Source organism: Orycteropus afer, unplaced genomic scaffold (assembly GCF_000298275.1).
Source record: "Orycteropus afer afer isolate SDZICR_OR568_19922 unplaced genomic scaffold, OryAfe1.0 scaffold00574, whole genome shotgun sequence".
Taxonomy (NCBI): Eukaryota; Metazoa; Chordata; class Mammalia; order Tubulidentata; family Orycteropodidae; genus Orycteropus; species Orycteropus afer.
Genome location: NW_006922161.1, coordinates 199922 through 217797, shown reverse-complemented (window position 1 = coordinate 217797; position 17876 = coordinate 199922). Strand labels below are relative to the sequence as shown.

General features: G+C 47.9%; 1 protein-coding gene across 1 annotated transcript; it reads right to left on the bottom strand.

Annotated features, from left to right (window-relative positions):
- Window positions 1–3443: 3443 nt before the first annotated feature.
- LOC103210135 (zinc finger protein 829) lies at window positions 3444–14245 on the bottom strand. Its single transcript, XM_042783009.1, has 7 exons — window positions 13691–14245; window positions 12102–12228; window positions 9850–9983; window positions 9659–9751; window positions 5509–5861; window positions 4898–5355; window positions 3444–3517 (listed from the first exon to the last, which is right to left on the bottom strand). Exons 1-7 carry the CDS (start codon window positions 14243–14245, stop codon window positions 3444–3446), a joined length of 1794 nt encoding a protein of 597 aa, XP_042638943.1.
- Between the last annotated feature and the right edge of the window lie 3631 nt (window positions 14246–17876).

Here is a 17876-nt window from a genome sequence, read left to right as displayed (position 1 = left end):
TATATATATCTCTTATTTACATTATTTGCAAGTTATCCACTCCCCTTGGGGGTCCACAAGCACCTCACATTTGCATAATCCCACCCCCACCCCAGTCATCTGGTGGGAGTCACAAAGACCATGGTTAGAAGAGCCATATTAAGTAATGATTTGCAAACAGGACAGGGAGGGGGTATCTTCTGTCCTCTAACTTCACAAGAGGAAGAAGACAGAATCACCACCAACAGCCCAAGGCTGATTTCTGTGAAGCCAGACATGCCACCGCCCTCCAGCTTTTTATCAATTCTGACACCATCTGTCCCTCCCACAGTACTCACTACTTCTCTGCTGAGTTTGATACTTCATTGCAGTGGCCACACAGAACTCACAGACAAAACTCATGATTATGGGGTTTATTAGGGAACTAAAGGCTACAATTCAGGTTCACGAGCACACTCAGGGTACAATTCTTCAATCAGGACAGTCTCCTGTTGTGCCTCCAGACACGTCTCTCTGGCCCTTCGCCTCTTGGCCTGGCCTCTGCCTCTGTGAGCCAGGTTAGGCTGCCACTCTGTCTCATGCCACTTGGTTCCACTGCCGTTGTCTCTTGCTGGGGCATCTTTCCACCGGGATGTCTCTCAGCCAAGGAGGTCCAGTGCAGGGATCTCAAGTCCAAGGACGCACTCCACTTCACCTCCAGCTCTTCTCTCTTGATGGTAGTGAGATCCCCTCTCTGCCTCTATGAGGGCTCATTTTAAGCCTGGCAGAGTGACAAAACTAACTAATCCCAACATCAGAGTTCTACACACCTTATTTGCAAGGTCCCACCCAGTAATCCAGTGGGAATCACAAAAGACTATGGCTACAAAAGGAGCTCTGGTAGCATAGTGTCTAAGGCACTTGACTGCTAACCAGAAGGCTGGCGGTTCAAACCCATCAGCCACTCCTCGGAAGAAAGGTTGGGCAATCTACTTCCGTAATGATACTGCCTCAGAAACCCAAGGAGGGGTCGCTATGAGTCGGGTCCAACTCAACAGCACATAACAACAACAACAACAACAACATGGCTACAAAAGCCATACCAAGTATTTCACTGCACCACAAATTCTAAGAGGCAGACTGATGGTTTTTCTTTTGTGGTTGTTCTTGTCAGGTCCTGGTAAGTCGGTTCTGGCTCAAGCCAACCCTATATAAAACAACAGAATACTGCCCGCCCCGTCCATCGTCAAAATCATTGCTATGTTTGAGCCCACTGTTGCAGCCACTGTGTCAGTCCATCTCATTGAGTATCCTCCTTTTTACTGACCCTCTATTTTACCAAGCATTATGTACTTCTTTAGAGCCTGGTCCATTCTCATATCCAAAGTATTGAGATGAAGTCTCACATTCTCACTTACAAGCAACATTCCAGCTGTACTCCTTCCAAGACTGATCTGTTCATTCTTCTGCCAGTCCATGGTATATTCACTATTCTTCATCAACACCATAATTCAAAGGCATCAACTCTTAGGTCTCGTTTATTCATTGTCTAGCTATCACATGTATATGAGGTGATTGAAAATACCATGGAATGGTGTTGCACTTTAGTAGTCATCAAAGTGACAGCTTTCCTTTATAACACTTTAAAGAGGTCTTTTGCAGCAGATTTACTCAAATGCAGTATGAGATTTTGATTGCTGCTTCCATGGGTGTTGATTTCCAAGTAAAAGAAAATCGCTGAAAACTTGAATATTTTCTCCATTTACAACGTTGCATATTAGTTCAGTTGTAAGGATTTTTGTTTTCTTTATATTGAAGGATAATCCACATTGAAGGCTGTAGTCTTTGATCTTCATCAGTAGGTGCTTCAAGTCCTCTTGGCTTTTAAGCCAAGTTGTATCCTCTACATATCACAGGTTGTTAATGAGTCTTCTTCCAATCCTGATGCCACATTCTTCATATAACCCAGCTTCTCAGATTATTTGCTTAGCATACAGATTGAATAAGTATAGTGAAAGGATACAACCCTGACACTCAACTTCACTGGTTTTCAATCACACAGTAGCCCCTTCTTCTAGTCAAATGACTGCCTCTTGGTCTATTTACTGGTTCTGCAGGAGCACAATTACATGTTCTCAAATTCCCATTCTATTCTTCACAGTGTTATCCATAATTTGGTATGATCCACATAGTTGAATGCCTTTGCATACTAAAGAAAGCCAAGTAAACAACTTTCTGGTATTCTTTGCTTTCAGGCAAGACCCGTTTGACATCAACAATGCCACCTCACCTCCCATGATGTGGTATGGCCTTTCTAACCAGTTTCTGTGACTCCCACCAGATTACTGCTTGGGCCCATACAAATAAGGTGAATGGAAATCTAAAGTGGAGATTGGTTGGTTTTGTCATTCTGCTAGGCCCTCCCAGAGGCAGAAGTGGATCTCATTGCCCTCAAGAGAGAATAACTGGAGGTGGAGATGCCTGACTGAGAGATGGTGGCAGTAGAACCAAGAGGCATGAGACAGAGTGGCAGGCTTGCCAGCCCATGGAGTGGGAAAGATGAGTGCCTTTGGGCAGGAGGCTTACTAGCAGAGTGACACACACCCAAGTGCACCTACTGGCAGAGCTAAAAGAGCTTTGTGACACTTGCCCAAGGAGGGGTGAGTCAGAATCAACTCACTGGCACAATTAATTATTGGCAACAACTTCAAAGATCTTGTGTGGGTCACAGTGGAGAATAGACTAGACTTAAGCTACATCCTGGCTGTCTGAAAAAAGATCTACTAGTCCCTTAGGCTTGTTCATAGTTGGGAAGTCCAGGATCCAAGGATAGGGTTGAAGTCAGTTGTGTAGGTTGGCCTCATCCTGGGAAGAGCAGCCTTCATTAAATGCTATGTTAGACAAATGGAACAGGTTTGTTCCAGGTTTGTTCTCAGACCCTTGGGTTAACCAAGGAGTAGCCAATGGAGGGCAGACTTATGTGAAAATTTGAGTTTATCCAAGAATGCACCAAGCTGAGGTGTAGGCTGCTTGGAGAGATGATCTACTATGGACCCAAGCTTGTGTGTACATTCTTCCTGTATGGCCTGACCCCTCTTCACCTGGGCCATCTCTCAAGGTTGTGTTGGCAGTGAGCAACCTCAAGGGATGAAGTAATGTCTCCCTAAGACAGAACATGCTCCCCACTCACTGTAAAAGCTGTAACTTCCCAATCTTAGTGCTCCTTGCTGACCCCCCCCCCCCTACACAGTATCATGGGACTCAGTGAGTACAAGGGGAATGCCTATGACCACACTAACACCTGAATGCAGGTTCTGCTGTGAGAAACCTGGTATCCTTTGCCACATCCCTTGTTAGCATAAGTCCTTCACGGTGCTTAACAGTTTGCCGTTTTAAGGTGAAGTTTTGGAAATCATTGGTTATGCAGCATTGTAGATGCCTCTAGATGGCATCTACAGTGGAGAGCTGAGCCAGTGCTAGATGCGTCATCTAGCCCACATGGTCAAAGTCTGTGAGTTGGGGCATGGCTGGGAAAGCTGGTTCAGGTCTTGGCTCTGGGCTTGGGAAGGGGTAAGAGAGTGAGATGTGGGAACCCGCACTCACTCATGCTAGTGGTTACCTGCCAGGCAAGGCATAGTGAAGGGGACAGGCTTTTGTGAGGCTTAATAGGGCTACACTCTTGGTTGCTGTTTGCCGAGTTCTGCTTCCTAAATCATTCTTAATACTTGCTGAGATGTCCTTGGAGGTCCAGGACCCTGGCACCAAACCACCGTTTTGCCAGAGCCATAAAATCCCTGCCTCCACCAGGGGGTGTGGGAACAAACTGGCTCTGCCATCACCCAAGGACCAGCCTCATTCTTCAGTCTCATGGAACCTTAGGCAAGTTACTAGTCTGTGCCCAGTGAGTGAGGGGTGCATAGTGAGGGGTGTTCTTGTGCGTTGTTTAATCCTTACATTTTTCAGAAAAGGAAATAGGCTCTGAATTTCAGTGAAGGCAAATGAGGCCTCAGGGTCATACACTAAATCCCTGGACCCCACCTGTGACTTCACATACCCGTCATGACACCAGGACTATTTTTGGAGTGCTGGCACAAATTTGTGCTCTGGGAAAGATGCCCACATTGGCAATGGGTACTCTGCCAACCTAGCCATTCCTCTGAAGAGGGCTACTCCAATGTGGGGTGAGTTTTAAAGAAAAAGAGTCAGAAGTTGAGAAAAGGGGGTTCTAAGCAATGTTCCTCTAGACTTTGTCTTATGAAAGCTAATAAAGTTCCCTATTCTTTAAATCACTTTGAGTATAAGTGATCCTCAAAGGAAAATACTGAGTAACCTTTTAACTTCCTCAGTTTGGCAGAACTCAAAGGGTAGTTCTCACCAACTTTCTCATACTCATGGACCTAGAGTCACCTGTGAACTCTAAACTACAGATGTGGACCTGGAATGTGAGGAACATAGCCTTTATTGGATGGAACAAGGTCAAACATACCAAGAAATAACATACACTTTGTATGGATTTGGATATTCTCTTTAAGAGAACAATTAAATCTTTCCCAACATTCTTTCGACAGAATAAATGATCCTATATAAGTGATTTAAGGCTGTAGGGTTTATTCACATTTGTAAATGTAAATGTTCTACCCCATATGACTTTTCTGATGGTGAGTAAGTCTTGAGCTCCGATTAAAAGCTTTCCCACATTCATTACATTTATAAGGTTTCTCTCCTGTGTGAATTCTCTGGTGTATAATTAGGTGTGAGCGCCACCTGAATATTTTCTCACATTCATTACATTTATGCAATTTCTTTACAGTATTAGCTTTTTTACGGCTCACAAAGGTTGAACCTTCCAGGGCATTCCCATATTCATAATACCACTGAGCTCTTGTGTGAATTCTCTGGTGTTCAATAAGATATGAACTGCGACTAAATGCTTTCCCACATTCACTACATTCATAGGGCTTCACTCCAGCATGAATGATCTGGTGTTGGAAAAGGGTTGAATTTTGACTAAAGGCTTTCCCACATTCATTACACTTGTAGGGTCTCTCTCCAGTGTGTATCCTTTGATGGATTGTAAGCTGTGTGCTCATACTGAAAGCTTTTCCACATTCGAGGCATTCATACGGTTTCTCTCCCTTATGGATTCTCTGGTGGTAAATAAGGCTTGAGCTCTGACTAAAGGCTTTGCCACAGTCATTACATGCATAAGGTTTCTCTCCAGTATGAATTCTCTGGTGCTGAATAAGGTGTGACCCCTGGACAAAACCCTTCCCACACTCATCACACTTAAATGGCTTTTCTCCAGTGTGAGTTCTCTGATGGCGAATAAGCCGTGAGCTACAACCAAAGGCTTTTGTGCACTTGTTACATTTATAAGGTTTCTCTCCAGTGTGGATTAATTGATGCTGACTAAGGCGAGATATCCATCTAAAAGCTTTCCCACACTCATCACATTTAAATGGCTTTTCTACAGCGTGAATTCTTTGATGTGGAGCAAGGCTCGGACTATCCGAGGTTCTCAAGATTTGAGATTTCTCGCCAGAGTGCATTTTCTGATGTTGAGCTAGGGTTGAGCTCTGGCTAAAGGCCTTCCCACATTCCTTACATGTGTAAGGCCTCTCTCCAGTATGAGTCCTCTGGTGTCTGATCAGCTGGGACTGCTGACTGAAGGCTTTCCCACACTCACGACAACCATAGGGCCGCTCTCCTGTATGAATTCTCTGATGGTGGATGAGACTTGAGCTCTGACCAAAGGCTTTTCCACACTCCTCACACCTGTAAGGTTTCTCTCCAGTGTGAATCCTTTGATGCTGAATAAGTTTGGAGCTCAGGCGGAAGGCTTTTCCACACTCTGTGCACTTAAATGGCTTCTCTCCAGTGTGGATTCTCTGATGTTGATTAAGCTGTGAACACAACCTGAAGACTTTCCCACATTCCTCACATTCATATGGTTTTTCTCCTTGGAAATTACTTTGCTGTTTCCCCTGTAAGCAATGAGAGAATTTTTTTTGGCATTCCTGGCATTTGTTAGGTTTCTTTTGCATATTAACTTCCCAACGTAAAGCAAAGTCTGAAATGGATCTCAAACTTCTGCCACACCCATCACATCTTTCTACTGTCTCTTTGGCAGTATCTCTCTGATTCTCATTAATTTTACAGTCCAGGCTGCCAATACTCCCCACCTCATTACATTCCTGGGAGTTATTCTGGGTGAAGGTCTTCTTCAGTGTCATAGTCTCTTTATTTAAACAGTTTTTCTGGAAGAAGGAGTTCGTCCCCGTCAGCCTAAGAGAACTGCTCTGATTACTTTCTAGCCACACCTCAGAATCAGAAGCATCTATAAAGCCAGGACTTGGAGGAAAATCCTGTGGGGGGATTTTGATCCTCATTCCATGTAATTCCGATTTTAGAATATCCATTTCCTCGCAAGTCTGCTCATTATTCATCCTAATAGTAGAATCTGAAATAAAATAAAAAACATTCTTTAGTCCCTGTGCTCAGAGGAAGGAGGGTGGTTTGTCACTGGGGGAACTGAGTCCCATCCCAGGCAGGATGCCTAGGGCATGGTGATGTCCTATGTGAAAACACTAAGGAGAGATTGACATGTTGGACAGTTCTCAAAATGTACTTTCATTCACACTTTTTACATGACTCATCTTTCCATTTGACAATGATCATATGCTCATTATGTCCTAGGCAGAGTGCTGAGAGCTATACATCCTAAGAGAAGAGTACATTTTCAGAAAAATTCATCCTACAGAGAACTTGTGGGAGAAGAAATCCATAAAAGCAAAGTGTGAAGTAAGTGGAGAAGGGTGGAGAGTTTCCCAAGACAAAGGATTAGGCTAAGAAGGTGTGAGGCTCCAAGTGCCCAAAAAAATGGAGATGTCATAGAGCAGGAGAGTGAAGGGAAAGAAGGGAGTTTCAAAACTGAATAGAGGGACTAGATAGATAATAAGAAAAACTGAGGTTGAATAGCTGCAGAGGGGCTTAAAGAGGTGAGCCCAAATGAAAGCTGGGCATAACCCCCTCTGGGCAGCCTCAACCACATCTGTCACCCAATTGGGGTTCTCTGAGCAAGACTCCAGACTTGAGCTTTTTGCTTCCTCTCTGGCCCTCCCAAGAGCTACTGCCTCCCAAGGTGCACCTGGACACAACTCTTGCTTGCCTGTACTTCAGTTTCCAAGTGGCCACACATACCAACCCACACTGACTTCCTAAACCCTTCCCTCTGGACTATTAAGTACAGGGCAGCTTCTTTCTTACTCTCCTCTGAGACCACCTTTGCTAAAGCCAGTCACCTCTGTGCTGCCTGTGATCATAACCACCAGCTGCCACATGAACCTCCAGCCTGTTTCTGCTCCCACAGCCACAGCCTACTCCTCGTGGGCAATGACTGAGGCTCAAGCTTCCAAAGACCTTGGTCCTGGAGTGTCTCTTTGTGAGGAAGTGGGCTACCATTTACTGAGTATCTCTAGATACAAGGAACAGTGCCTGGTGTTTCTCAATGAGTCTTCACAATGACCCAATGATGTCAGGAGTAGTATCCCTATTCCACAGGTAAAGAGATGGGGGCTCAGAGAGATTAAGCAACTTGCCCAAGGTCACACAAAGCTAATGAGAGAATCAAGAATGGAACCCAGGTTAGTCCAACCCTCAAGTGACACTTTTCCAGCCTCACTGTGCACCAAGGATATGCCAGGTACCACTGGACACAGAGGGCAGTCTCTAGGCCTTTTCCTCCCACTTCTCTTCCCACACAAGCACACAACCTTGGCAAACCTGTTCCTTGTAGGAATGGCAAACACTGTGTGTTGGCTGCTCAATCCCCATTCCAGCACCCTTCTCCTTTGCATCCCCTGATGTAGAGGTGAGAGAGCAGAACTTCCAGACTCCCTTGCAGCTGGGCACAGACCTGGGACAGGCACTGCTTCCCCTCTGCCCTCCTTCTGCCAGGCATGCAGCGGCCATGTCTCTTCAATCACAAGGATGGAAATCATACACCAAGGAGGTGGGAGGGACATAGGAGATAGAGGGCACTGCTGAGCCCTATGCCAGCCCAGGACCTCCTGCTGTATACAAGAAATAAAACCACCATGTGTTTAAGTCACTTGCAGCCAAAAGCACTGCTGACTGAAGGACCAAGAAGCCACAACCTATTCCAGCTACTCTGAAACTTCCTCTCTGGTTTGCTGTTACTGTCTACAGACAGCTGGGGATGCATTTCTAAACTCTCACATCTAAGGAAACACAATGAAGCCAGAGCTGCTCTCCTTCCCAGACAATCTCCTGCTGCTGCCACTGTCCCAGTGCCCCAGCAGCAGCACCAATTCTGGGACCTTGTTTCTCCTTACCACTGAACTGGTCAGTCCTGGTCTCAAGGCAGAGAGTACAGACCAGACTGGCGGCCCACCAGTGGCCACCTTTTGTGAGCACCCATCAGGGGCTGTGATTTACACAAGGGACTAGAGAGGGGACAGCTGCAAGTTGTGCCCTTCCTGGCAGAGTACCTGTACCCTGGGCCTCACCTCCTGCAGGTGCCAGTGACCCAGCCATTCCAAATGGCCTATCTGGACAGTTACGTTTCTTCTCGGCATGTTCTGGGGTTACACTGTGGTACATTCTCCCCTAAGATGTCTCACTCCTGCCCTGAGCTTCCACCTCCAGGAATGAGCTCTGGGAAACAGCAGCAGCTCTGGGTCTGTGCTGCAGTGTTGCTTTTGTTGTCACTTTGTCACCACGATGACCATCCACTGTGTGAAAAGCCTGCCAACTACAGCTGGCCTCGCTGCCTTGGTGCCTTCTTTAAAATCATCCCAACCTTTACAACACTGAATGGAAGCTGAGATTCAACTGCATCAGCCTCTTCTTCCCCCGCTTCCTAGGGAAGATGAGAAGAGTCAGAACAGGAGAGCAGTACAGGGATAGGACAGGACCTGGCCAATGTGAAGGCTGTGCGGGGTGAGGCTCCTGACCCTCTCCCCCTCCTTCCTACACACCAGACCTGACCTCTGGGGCCAATGGCAGCACCACAGTGCACCCTGCTGGCATGTATAGGAGACCTCACAGCATATGCTGATGTGTGTATGGCAAGACCCCAGAATGCACCTGGAGTATGTGTGACAAGACTCCACAAAACAGCACAAGGTACATGTGATGAGACTCCAGGCAGGCAGGTGACCCTGCTTTGAGAACACTCCTTCAGTGCCCTTCTAGGCTGCCTGGGCACATATTCCCTATTTTCTGTAATTCTGGGTGGTCCTCCTACAGGGCCAGTCCTACCATCTGTAGCAGTAACCATGGGGACAGGGCAACTGTGGGGAGGCATTTCTTGTTGATACATACAACCTGCTGCCCCAACAGCTTTGTGTGAGCAAGAGGTGTGAAGCAGTCAGTGTCCTGGAGCCAGGGGATCATCTCAGGGATGATGTTTACTACAGAGAGGCTGCTATGGGTTAAGTTTAAAGACAAGAATGCTTAGCTGGGCACATTTGTGCCTTTGCTTTAACCAGAGCATTAACAAAATGAGAAACTGAACAGAATGTACAATTTTAAAACAAAATTCCATTTTTGCCACAATATACAAGTGTTTTGTGTCCTTGCTTTTCTGTGGATCACAGCCTCCACTGAGGACAGCCCCCCACCTGGGGTGTTCCCACCGTGAGAGTGGTCCCAGGTGTCTCAAGGGGCCCATGGATACCCAGTCCAGGTTTCTGGCCTGGTTTCTGAGCCCCTTCTCCTCCTCCTGCCTGGAGATTCTCTGTGGCAGGGGTCTGGGCAGGATGCAGAGGGCCTGGGGACCAGAGAGAGGGGGCACCTTAGGGCCTGAGTCTCACCTGTCTGGGAGGTCCTTGGCATCTCTCTGCCTTCTGATCCCTGAAGGTCCAGTACCCACGGCTCCTGCCCCTGCTCCAGGCGGGAGATCAGCTCGGGCTTGAAGACCAGGACTCCTGCTGGGGGACAGGCAGAGCAGCTCATTGGCATGGGGGGTGGGGCAGCATAGTGTGCAAACTCCTTACTGGCTTCTAGGGGTGGAGAAGTGTGGGATACAGAAAGATTCTCTGAGGGGGGTGGAGGGAAAAGGATCTGGGAATGAGGGTACACAGGACACTCCTGAGGCCAATGAAGGACAGCTACATTCCTAGCTCAGGCTTTGTCTGCAGCAGGGCCACTGTCTTCATTGAGTCCTAGCACCAAAGAGCCCACAAAGAGCAGGCAAGCTCCACCTCCAGGACCTCGCAGGAGTGGGAAAAAGAAGCTATCAATGTCTTCCTCAGCTGGACAAAACTATCTCCTTGGTGCAGGGAGGAAGACAGTTTCAGAGATGAGTCAGTTAAAAACAAGACAACCACAAAACAAACCAATGAAGCAGCCCTTACACCAGAGGATGCTATTACAATCCGTGCCTTGCCAACCCCCTCCCATCCTGCTTTTCTCTCCAAATCAAGGGTGCTGGGCACTGTGGGCTTTCATGGGCATCTGCCTTCTTAGTGCCATCCCAGCACCTGCCCCACTTTGTCAGCGCTAGGTGGCACAGGGACAGGCATTCCATCTAGGAGGAAAGGTTGGCCAAAGCCTCCATGTGGAAGCTTCTCCCAGTTTCCTGCTGTAGAGTAAGAGGCACAGGTGACAGATACAAAGAGTCTGTATTCAACAAGCTCAAGCTATCAGATGTGCGCCTAACACTGCTCACAACTAAATGCACACACTCTTTTTAAACACACAAGGAATGCTTACAGAAAAAAACAAGTCTTAGGCCATTAAAGGAGTCTTGGTACAATCTAAAGGAACAGTATCCCAGACTATGTACCTCATCAAAATGCAATTAAATTAGAAATTAACTTAGAAACTACTACATACTTAGGAACTAAATAACAAATAATGACACAGCAGTGTATTTACTATCATGCAAGAAGTGAAGGACACAGCCAAAAAAAAGCAGTTGCCATGGAGTCAACACCAACTCAGAGCAACCCCACGTTGTCAGAGTACAACTTGCTCCACGAGGTTTCTAACAACTGACTCTTTGGAAACAGATCTCCAGGCCCTCCTACCAAGGCGCCTTTGGGTAGGTTCAATCCAACAACTTTTCTGGTTTGTAGCAAAGTGCTGAACCATTTGTGTGAGGAGCCAGAACCCAGCTAGAGCAGTACTTAAAGATGGCACTTAATATTTTAATAAAGCCTGGCAGCACAAAACAGACACTTGGCTGCCAACCAAGGTTGGCAGTTAGAACCCACCCAAAAGCTCTGAAACAGAGCTGGTGATCCTACTTCTGTAAAGATTACACCCAAGAAAACCCTATAGTGCAGTTCTACTCTGTCCAAAGGAGTCAGTAAGGGTCACAATTGAGTCAACAGCACCTAACAACAACTTGAAACAAGAATAAGAAAACACAAATGAGTTAAACATTAAACTCAAAAAGCTGGGAACACAACACAGCAAACCCAAAGAAATAAGAAGGAATGAAATAATAAAGACAGGGCAGGATTTAATGAAATAGAGAACAAAAACACAGTAATAATAAATCCATTAGCAAAAGGAATAGCTGGTTCTTTAATTCAAAAATTTAAATGAAATAGAGCAATTTCAATAAAAACTAGAAATGACAAATTACCACAAGAAAGACTTAAAAGCCTTGAATAGCTAACCACGAAAGAGACGGAAATACTAGTCCAAGACTTTCCTTCCCCACAAGCCCAGGTCCAGATGGTTTTACAGGTGAGTTCTACCAAAAACTTGAAGGTACAAATATTTCCATCTCCATAAATTCGTCCAAAGAGCTCTGGTGCCAGAGTGCCTGAGGCATGTGACTGCTAACCAGAAGGCTGATGGTGCAAACCCACCAGCTGCTCCACAGAAGGAAAACAGGGCAATCTACTTCCATAAAGATTTACCGCCTTGGAAATCCAATGGGCATCTCTATGAGTCAGAATCAACTTCACGGCAGCGAGTTTGGTTTGATAAACTTCCAGCTCCAGGCCCATCACTCCCACCTTACAGGCTGGCAACATGAAGCCCCAAAGACTCGCAGGCTCAAGACCCATTAACCTCTCAGAGCCTGAGTGCAAGGCCTCTGTACCCCAGCTGGGGTGGGCAGGTGCTGATGATACCATGGAGGGGGTCCTGAGGCGCAGCCTCACCGAGTCCAGCCACACTGCTGTGGTTCTCCAGCATCACCTCCCTGTAGAGGGCTCTCTGGCTGCGGTCCAGACACTGCCACTCCTCCCGTGAGAAGTGCACAGCCACATCACCAAACGTCACCGCCTCCTGAAAGCACAAACACCAATGCCCCAGGGAAAGCTGGGTGCCAGCCCACCATGGCATTGCCTCTCAGCCTGTCTGTGCCAGGTGCATCATAGGGTTAGGTCACCAAGGCCCTTTGGCTCTGAAACCCAGGGGAGTGGCAACCTAGGGGAAGAGGAAGAACCCAGACCATGGTGATGGCACACACCCTCCCACCTCAGAGCTTCAGCTGGGCCCAGGTCTGGGCAGGGGTTTGTCCACTGTCTCGGTGGTAGGAGCAAAAGGGGCATGCCTGGGCAAGGGTCAAGCATGGACTAGGCTAAGGGCCCAGCAGGCAGGGTGGGTGCCCAGCACAGGCTGGAGTGGGAGACCCTCACAAAGCAAGTGAGGGCATGGAGTTGTGGGGCTTCCTACCATGAGGCTTGGTGGTAGTCCAAGTGTCCTGCTGAGAGCCCTCTGGGCAGTTATGAAGGGGAACAGAGGTCAGGGTGTCGGAGATCTCCTACTTCCAGGGTAACCGTGGGGTCTGCGTTCTTCACTCCTTTACTTCCAACCCTAGTTGTTCTCTGGCAGGAGTGGGGTTGGGCCACAGGACTCAAGTGAGTGTCTGTCTCCCAAACATCCCCCTGAAAGCTCCATTCATTTTCATCTTTGTGTGTGAGAAAGAGAATCACTCCAGAAACACATAATGACCACTTCCATGACCAGACACTCAACTGCACAAGGGAGTACAGCAGTGAACAAATGGACAAGGACCCTGGCTTCATGGAGCAGTCTAGGGGAGAAAACTGAATGATCACACAAACACAAAATCACAACTGTGACAGTGCTGAAGTATGGGAAAGTCTGAGAGCATTTACGGTAGAAAAATGACTCAACCTAAGAAAAGTAACAAGATCTACACAGTAGTTTACCAGGCCAAGCACATGGAGGTGAGAGCACTCGGTAGGGCAGAAACAGCATGTGCAAAAGGCCTGAGGCAGGAAGGGATGCAGTTGTGGTGCCAGTGAGGCTGGATCACAGGCAGCAAGAAGTGGGGAGTGACTGGAGGTTGAAGTAGACAGGAGCCAGCATGGACTGTAGCCAGGCAGGTGTGGCCTCAGAAATCCCCAACAAGATGCAGGTGGAGCCAGACCTGAATCCCAGAAACTCGTCTCCACCCACAGCGTGTCTCAGCCCAGCAGCGACCCCAGGACTGTGATCCGATGCAGCCAACTGAGCCATGGCCCAGGCCCCTACCCCACGCATCCCCTTGGGAGAGTGTAGAACAGACGGCTTCCTAAAGGCACTCTTGGCTCAGAAAGTGGCTTGCAGGCACAACCAGGCTGGCTCAGCCCACAGGATCGACTGAGGAGGGCCTCCACTTAGCGCCTGGCCGACAGGGGTGCAGCTGCCACTCGGGGATCCTGGGTCCCCTGTGCAACAACCAGAGATGCAGGCCAAAACCAAAAGCCTTCCCCGCCCACGGCACTGCCCTTTTTCTCACTGTCATTAATTGCAGGCCTTCGAGGCGCAGGGAGGGAAAAGAGGGTCTAGAGGGCGCGCTCTTAGGGGAACCTAAGGGTCCCCTGAAGCTGAGAGACTGCAGGGGAGGCAGCGGCTGGTGCCCGCCTCGCTCAGGCCCGACGGAGCAGCTGCACGCGGCCAGCGAGTCCCGCCCCAACTGACTCCGGCTCAAGTGCTCGGGCTCGAGCAGCTCCGCCGCCGGGCGCGCACGGCCTCTGCAGGCCCCCGGCCGAACAGCACTTTCCCGGCGGAGGCCGGGCGGGACCGGGGCGAGCCTGAGGCAGCCCCGAGCCAGCAGGCCCGGCTCGAAGGGCCGGAAGTGGAAGGGTGCGGGGAACAGCAGCTGCCCCGCCCGAGGGCAGAGAGCACGCTGCCCGCTCCGACTCGGCCTCCGCGCCCGCCGCGCAGACTCACCCTCCCAGAGGACCGCCCGAGGCTTGCGAACGCGACGACGCCGGAAGCCGGCCTCAGGCGTTCGTGACCGCCCTGCCTCGAGGACTTCCGGCCTCTCTGGGCGACTTGGAAGCTCGGCCATCTCGATGGTTCACAGCCCCGCCGCCGGGAACCAAAGGAGGGTCCTTTAGGAGAATCCGACCGCGGCCGACGGTGTCCCGCTTCGCTTCTGAGCCCAGGCATAGTTCGTCACCTTTTCCAAATCAGAAAACACTTGTGGGCACGCACCAGGAACCCCCGATTCAGGTCCTGCTCGGTAGTCAGGGGGCGCACGGGGGAGCGCACAGCTCGGGGGCCTGGCAGGAGCTGAGGTCGCTGCAGTGAAAAGCCTCAGACGTGCAGCCTTGCGTCCGTGTATGCTCTAGGAAAGGCTCTAGTTTTGGAAGTGCTGGGTGTGAGGACCAGTACCAGTAAAAAGAATATATCCGTGTACACTCTCCTTAGCACCAGGCGAGAGTGCCCACGGTGTCGCCAGCGTTTGAAATCATTGATCTTTGCAAAAGTGAGAGGCTCCTCTTTTCACTGGTGTTCTATATGATTTTCGCCGTACGCTGGCGTGGCTGAGGGAGCATACTTTCACATCTTTCTAGCCATGTCATCTGTTGTTTTGTCGCCATCTTTTTTTAGACAAAATTCGTTTCAGGTTAGGGATATTAACCTTTGTTGGTGTCAGATGCCATTGAGTCAGCTCCGACTCATGGCGACTCTTTGCAGCAGAAGGAAACACTGCCCAGTCCTTCCCCATGCTCACAATCCCTTCTATGCTTGAGAGCTCCTCGATCCAGCCACTGTGTCAGTCCATCTCCTTGATGGCCTTCCCTTTTCCTCCGACCTTCTACTTTACCAAACATGATGTCCTTCTCCAGGGACTGGTCCCTTCTGACAACATGACCAAAGTAGGTGAGATGAAGACTGTCCATTCTCACTTCTAAGAGGCATTCCGGTGCACATCTTCCAGGACAGATTTATGTGTTCTTCGGGCAGTCCATGCTATTTTCAGTATTCACCACCACCACCACAATTCAAAGACATCAACCCTTTTTTGCTCTTCCTTATTTAATTGTTCAGCTTTTACATACATATGGGGCAATTGAATATACACCATGGCTTTGGTTAGGCACACTGTAGTGTTAAAAGTGCCATCTTTGCTCCTTAACCCTTTAAAAAGGTCTTTCGCAGCACATGTCCTCTGGAGTCTGCCCACAGTGCCCCAGGCTGGGCCCCAGAGAGTCTGGGATCCTGAGGCAAGGAGAGAAGTGAGGTGGCCGTGATTGGTTGGAGCTGTAGCTGTAGATTGGACCAAGCAATGCAGGGGTTCCAGCCCAGGCATGCAAGCGCTGCTACAAGGGGAGCCCAGCCAGGTAAGAGGCATCAGAGCAATGCTATCCATCCTCTAGCACCTGATCCTGGCTGGGCTGCAAGACGAAACTGTCCTTTTCCAGAAGCAGAACACCCACAACCATGCATTGGTGTAGGGATCGGTTCTCTCCCCCCACTTTTCACATCTAGTCAACTGCATCCTCTTTGAGTCCAGTGAACACACATGTATTGAACACTTATGTAAGTACAGACAAGATTGGAACTAATGAATGCAGCCTTCACAAGGGTGAGAACAAGGGGAGAGCGTGTGCTGAGGGAATAAAGGAGAGAGGGCTCTTTCCTATTTTGATAGTTTACCATAAACATGTATTACTTCAGTAATTTAAACAAAATATAAGAAATCTGTTTTATAGAATCGTGGGGTGGGGAAGGCCTTTCTAATCGTATCAGGACAGATAGTTTTGGCCACATGAAAATTTTATTTTTTTTATGTTCATATTTCCATAATTAAAAGCAAAGACATACTGGGGAAAATATTTGTAATATATCATTTCCTCAATTCCAAGATGTAGTTTTTGTCAGATGGGTCTTGGCTCAAGGCAAAGAATACCAGAAAGATATTTACCTGTGTTTTATTGACTATGCAAAGGCATTTGATTTTGTGGATCATGACAAATTGTGGATAACACTGAGAAGAATGGGAATTCGTGAACACTTAAGCATACTCATGAGGAACCTGTACATTGACCAGGAGGCTGTCGTTCGAACAGAACAAGGGAACACTGCGTGGTTTAAAATCAAGAAGGGAGTGAGTCAGAGTTGTATCCTTTCACCATACTTATCAATCTATATATTGAGCAAATAATCCGAGAAGCTGGACTATATGAAGAAGAACATGGCATCAAGTTTGGAGAAAGAATCATTAACAACCTGCTATATGCTGATGACACAACTTTACTTTCTGAAAGTGAGGATAACTTGAGGCATTTACTGATGAAGACTGAAGAATACAGTCTGCAGTATGGATTACATCTCAATATAAAGAAAACAAAAATCCTCACAACTGAACCTATAAGCAGCATCATGATAAATGGAGAAAAGACTTTGTCATAGACTTCACTTTGCTTGGTTCTACAATCGATGCCAATGGAAGCAGCAGTCAAGACATTAGATGATGTATGTTGTTGTTGTTATGTGCCGTTGAGTCGGCCCCAACTCATAGCGACCCCTCCTTGGGTTTCTGAGGCAGTATCACTGCGGAATTTAGATTGCCCAACCTTCCCTCTGAGGAGTGGCTCGTGGGTTTGAACCACTAGCTTTCTGTTTAGCAGTCAAGTGCCTTAGGCACTATGCTACCAGAGCTCCTTAGGTGATGTATAGCACTGGGCAAGTCTGCTGCAAAGGACCTCTTTCAAGTGCTGGGGAGCAAAGATGTCTCCTTGAGCACTAAGGTGTGTCTGACACAAGTCATGATATTTTCAATCGTCTCATATGCATGTGAGAGCTGGACAATGAATAAGGAAGACCAAAGAAGAGTTGATGCTTTTGAATTGTGGTGCTGGCGAAGAATGCTGAAAGTACCATGGACTGCTAAAAGAACTAACAAATCTGTCTTGGAAGAAGTGCAGCTGGAATGCTCCTTGGAAGCGAGAATGGCCAGACTTTGTCTTATCTACTTTGGTCATGTCAGAAGGGACCATTCCCTGGAGAAGGATGTCATGCTTGGTAAGGTAGAGAGTCGACGAAAGAGGGGAAGGCCTTCAACAAGATGGATTGACACGGTGGCTGTGATAATAGGCTCAAGTATAGTAAGGATTGTGGAGCTGGCACGGGATTGGGTGGTGTTTCATTCTGCTGTGCGTAGGGTCACTATGAGTTGGAAGCGACTTGGTGGCACCTAACAACAACAAAAACAGTTTTATCCCCACCCCTCAAAAAAAAAATCCTGTGATTTCTACCACAATCGAGGTAATAGAGATTGTTATGGATTGAATTATGTCCCCCAAAAATGTATTGTAAATCTTCACCCCAATACCTGTGGTTAAGGAGCCCTGGTGGCACAGTTGTTAAGCACTTAACTGCCAACCAAAACCCATTAGCTGCTCTGCAGGAGAAAGATGTGGCAGTCAGCTTCTGTAAAGATTACAGCCTTGGAAACCCTGTGGGAGGCAGTCCTTATAGGCTTGCTATGAATAGGAACTGACTTCATGGCAGTGGGTTTGGTTGTTTCATACCTGTGGTTAGATTCCCATTTGGGAATGGGTTGTGTTATGTTAATGAGGCAGGATGAGTGTTAGTGTGTGTTTTAAGTCAATCTCGTTTGAGATATAAAAGCAGAGATGGGGAAAGATAGATGGCAGGCCACACGAAGATCACCAAGGAACCAAGGGACA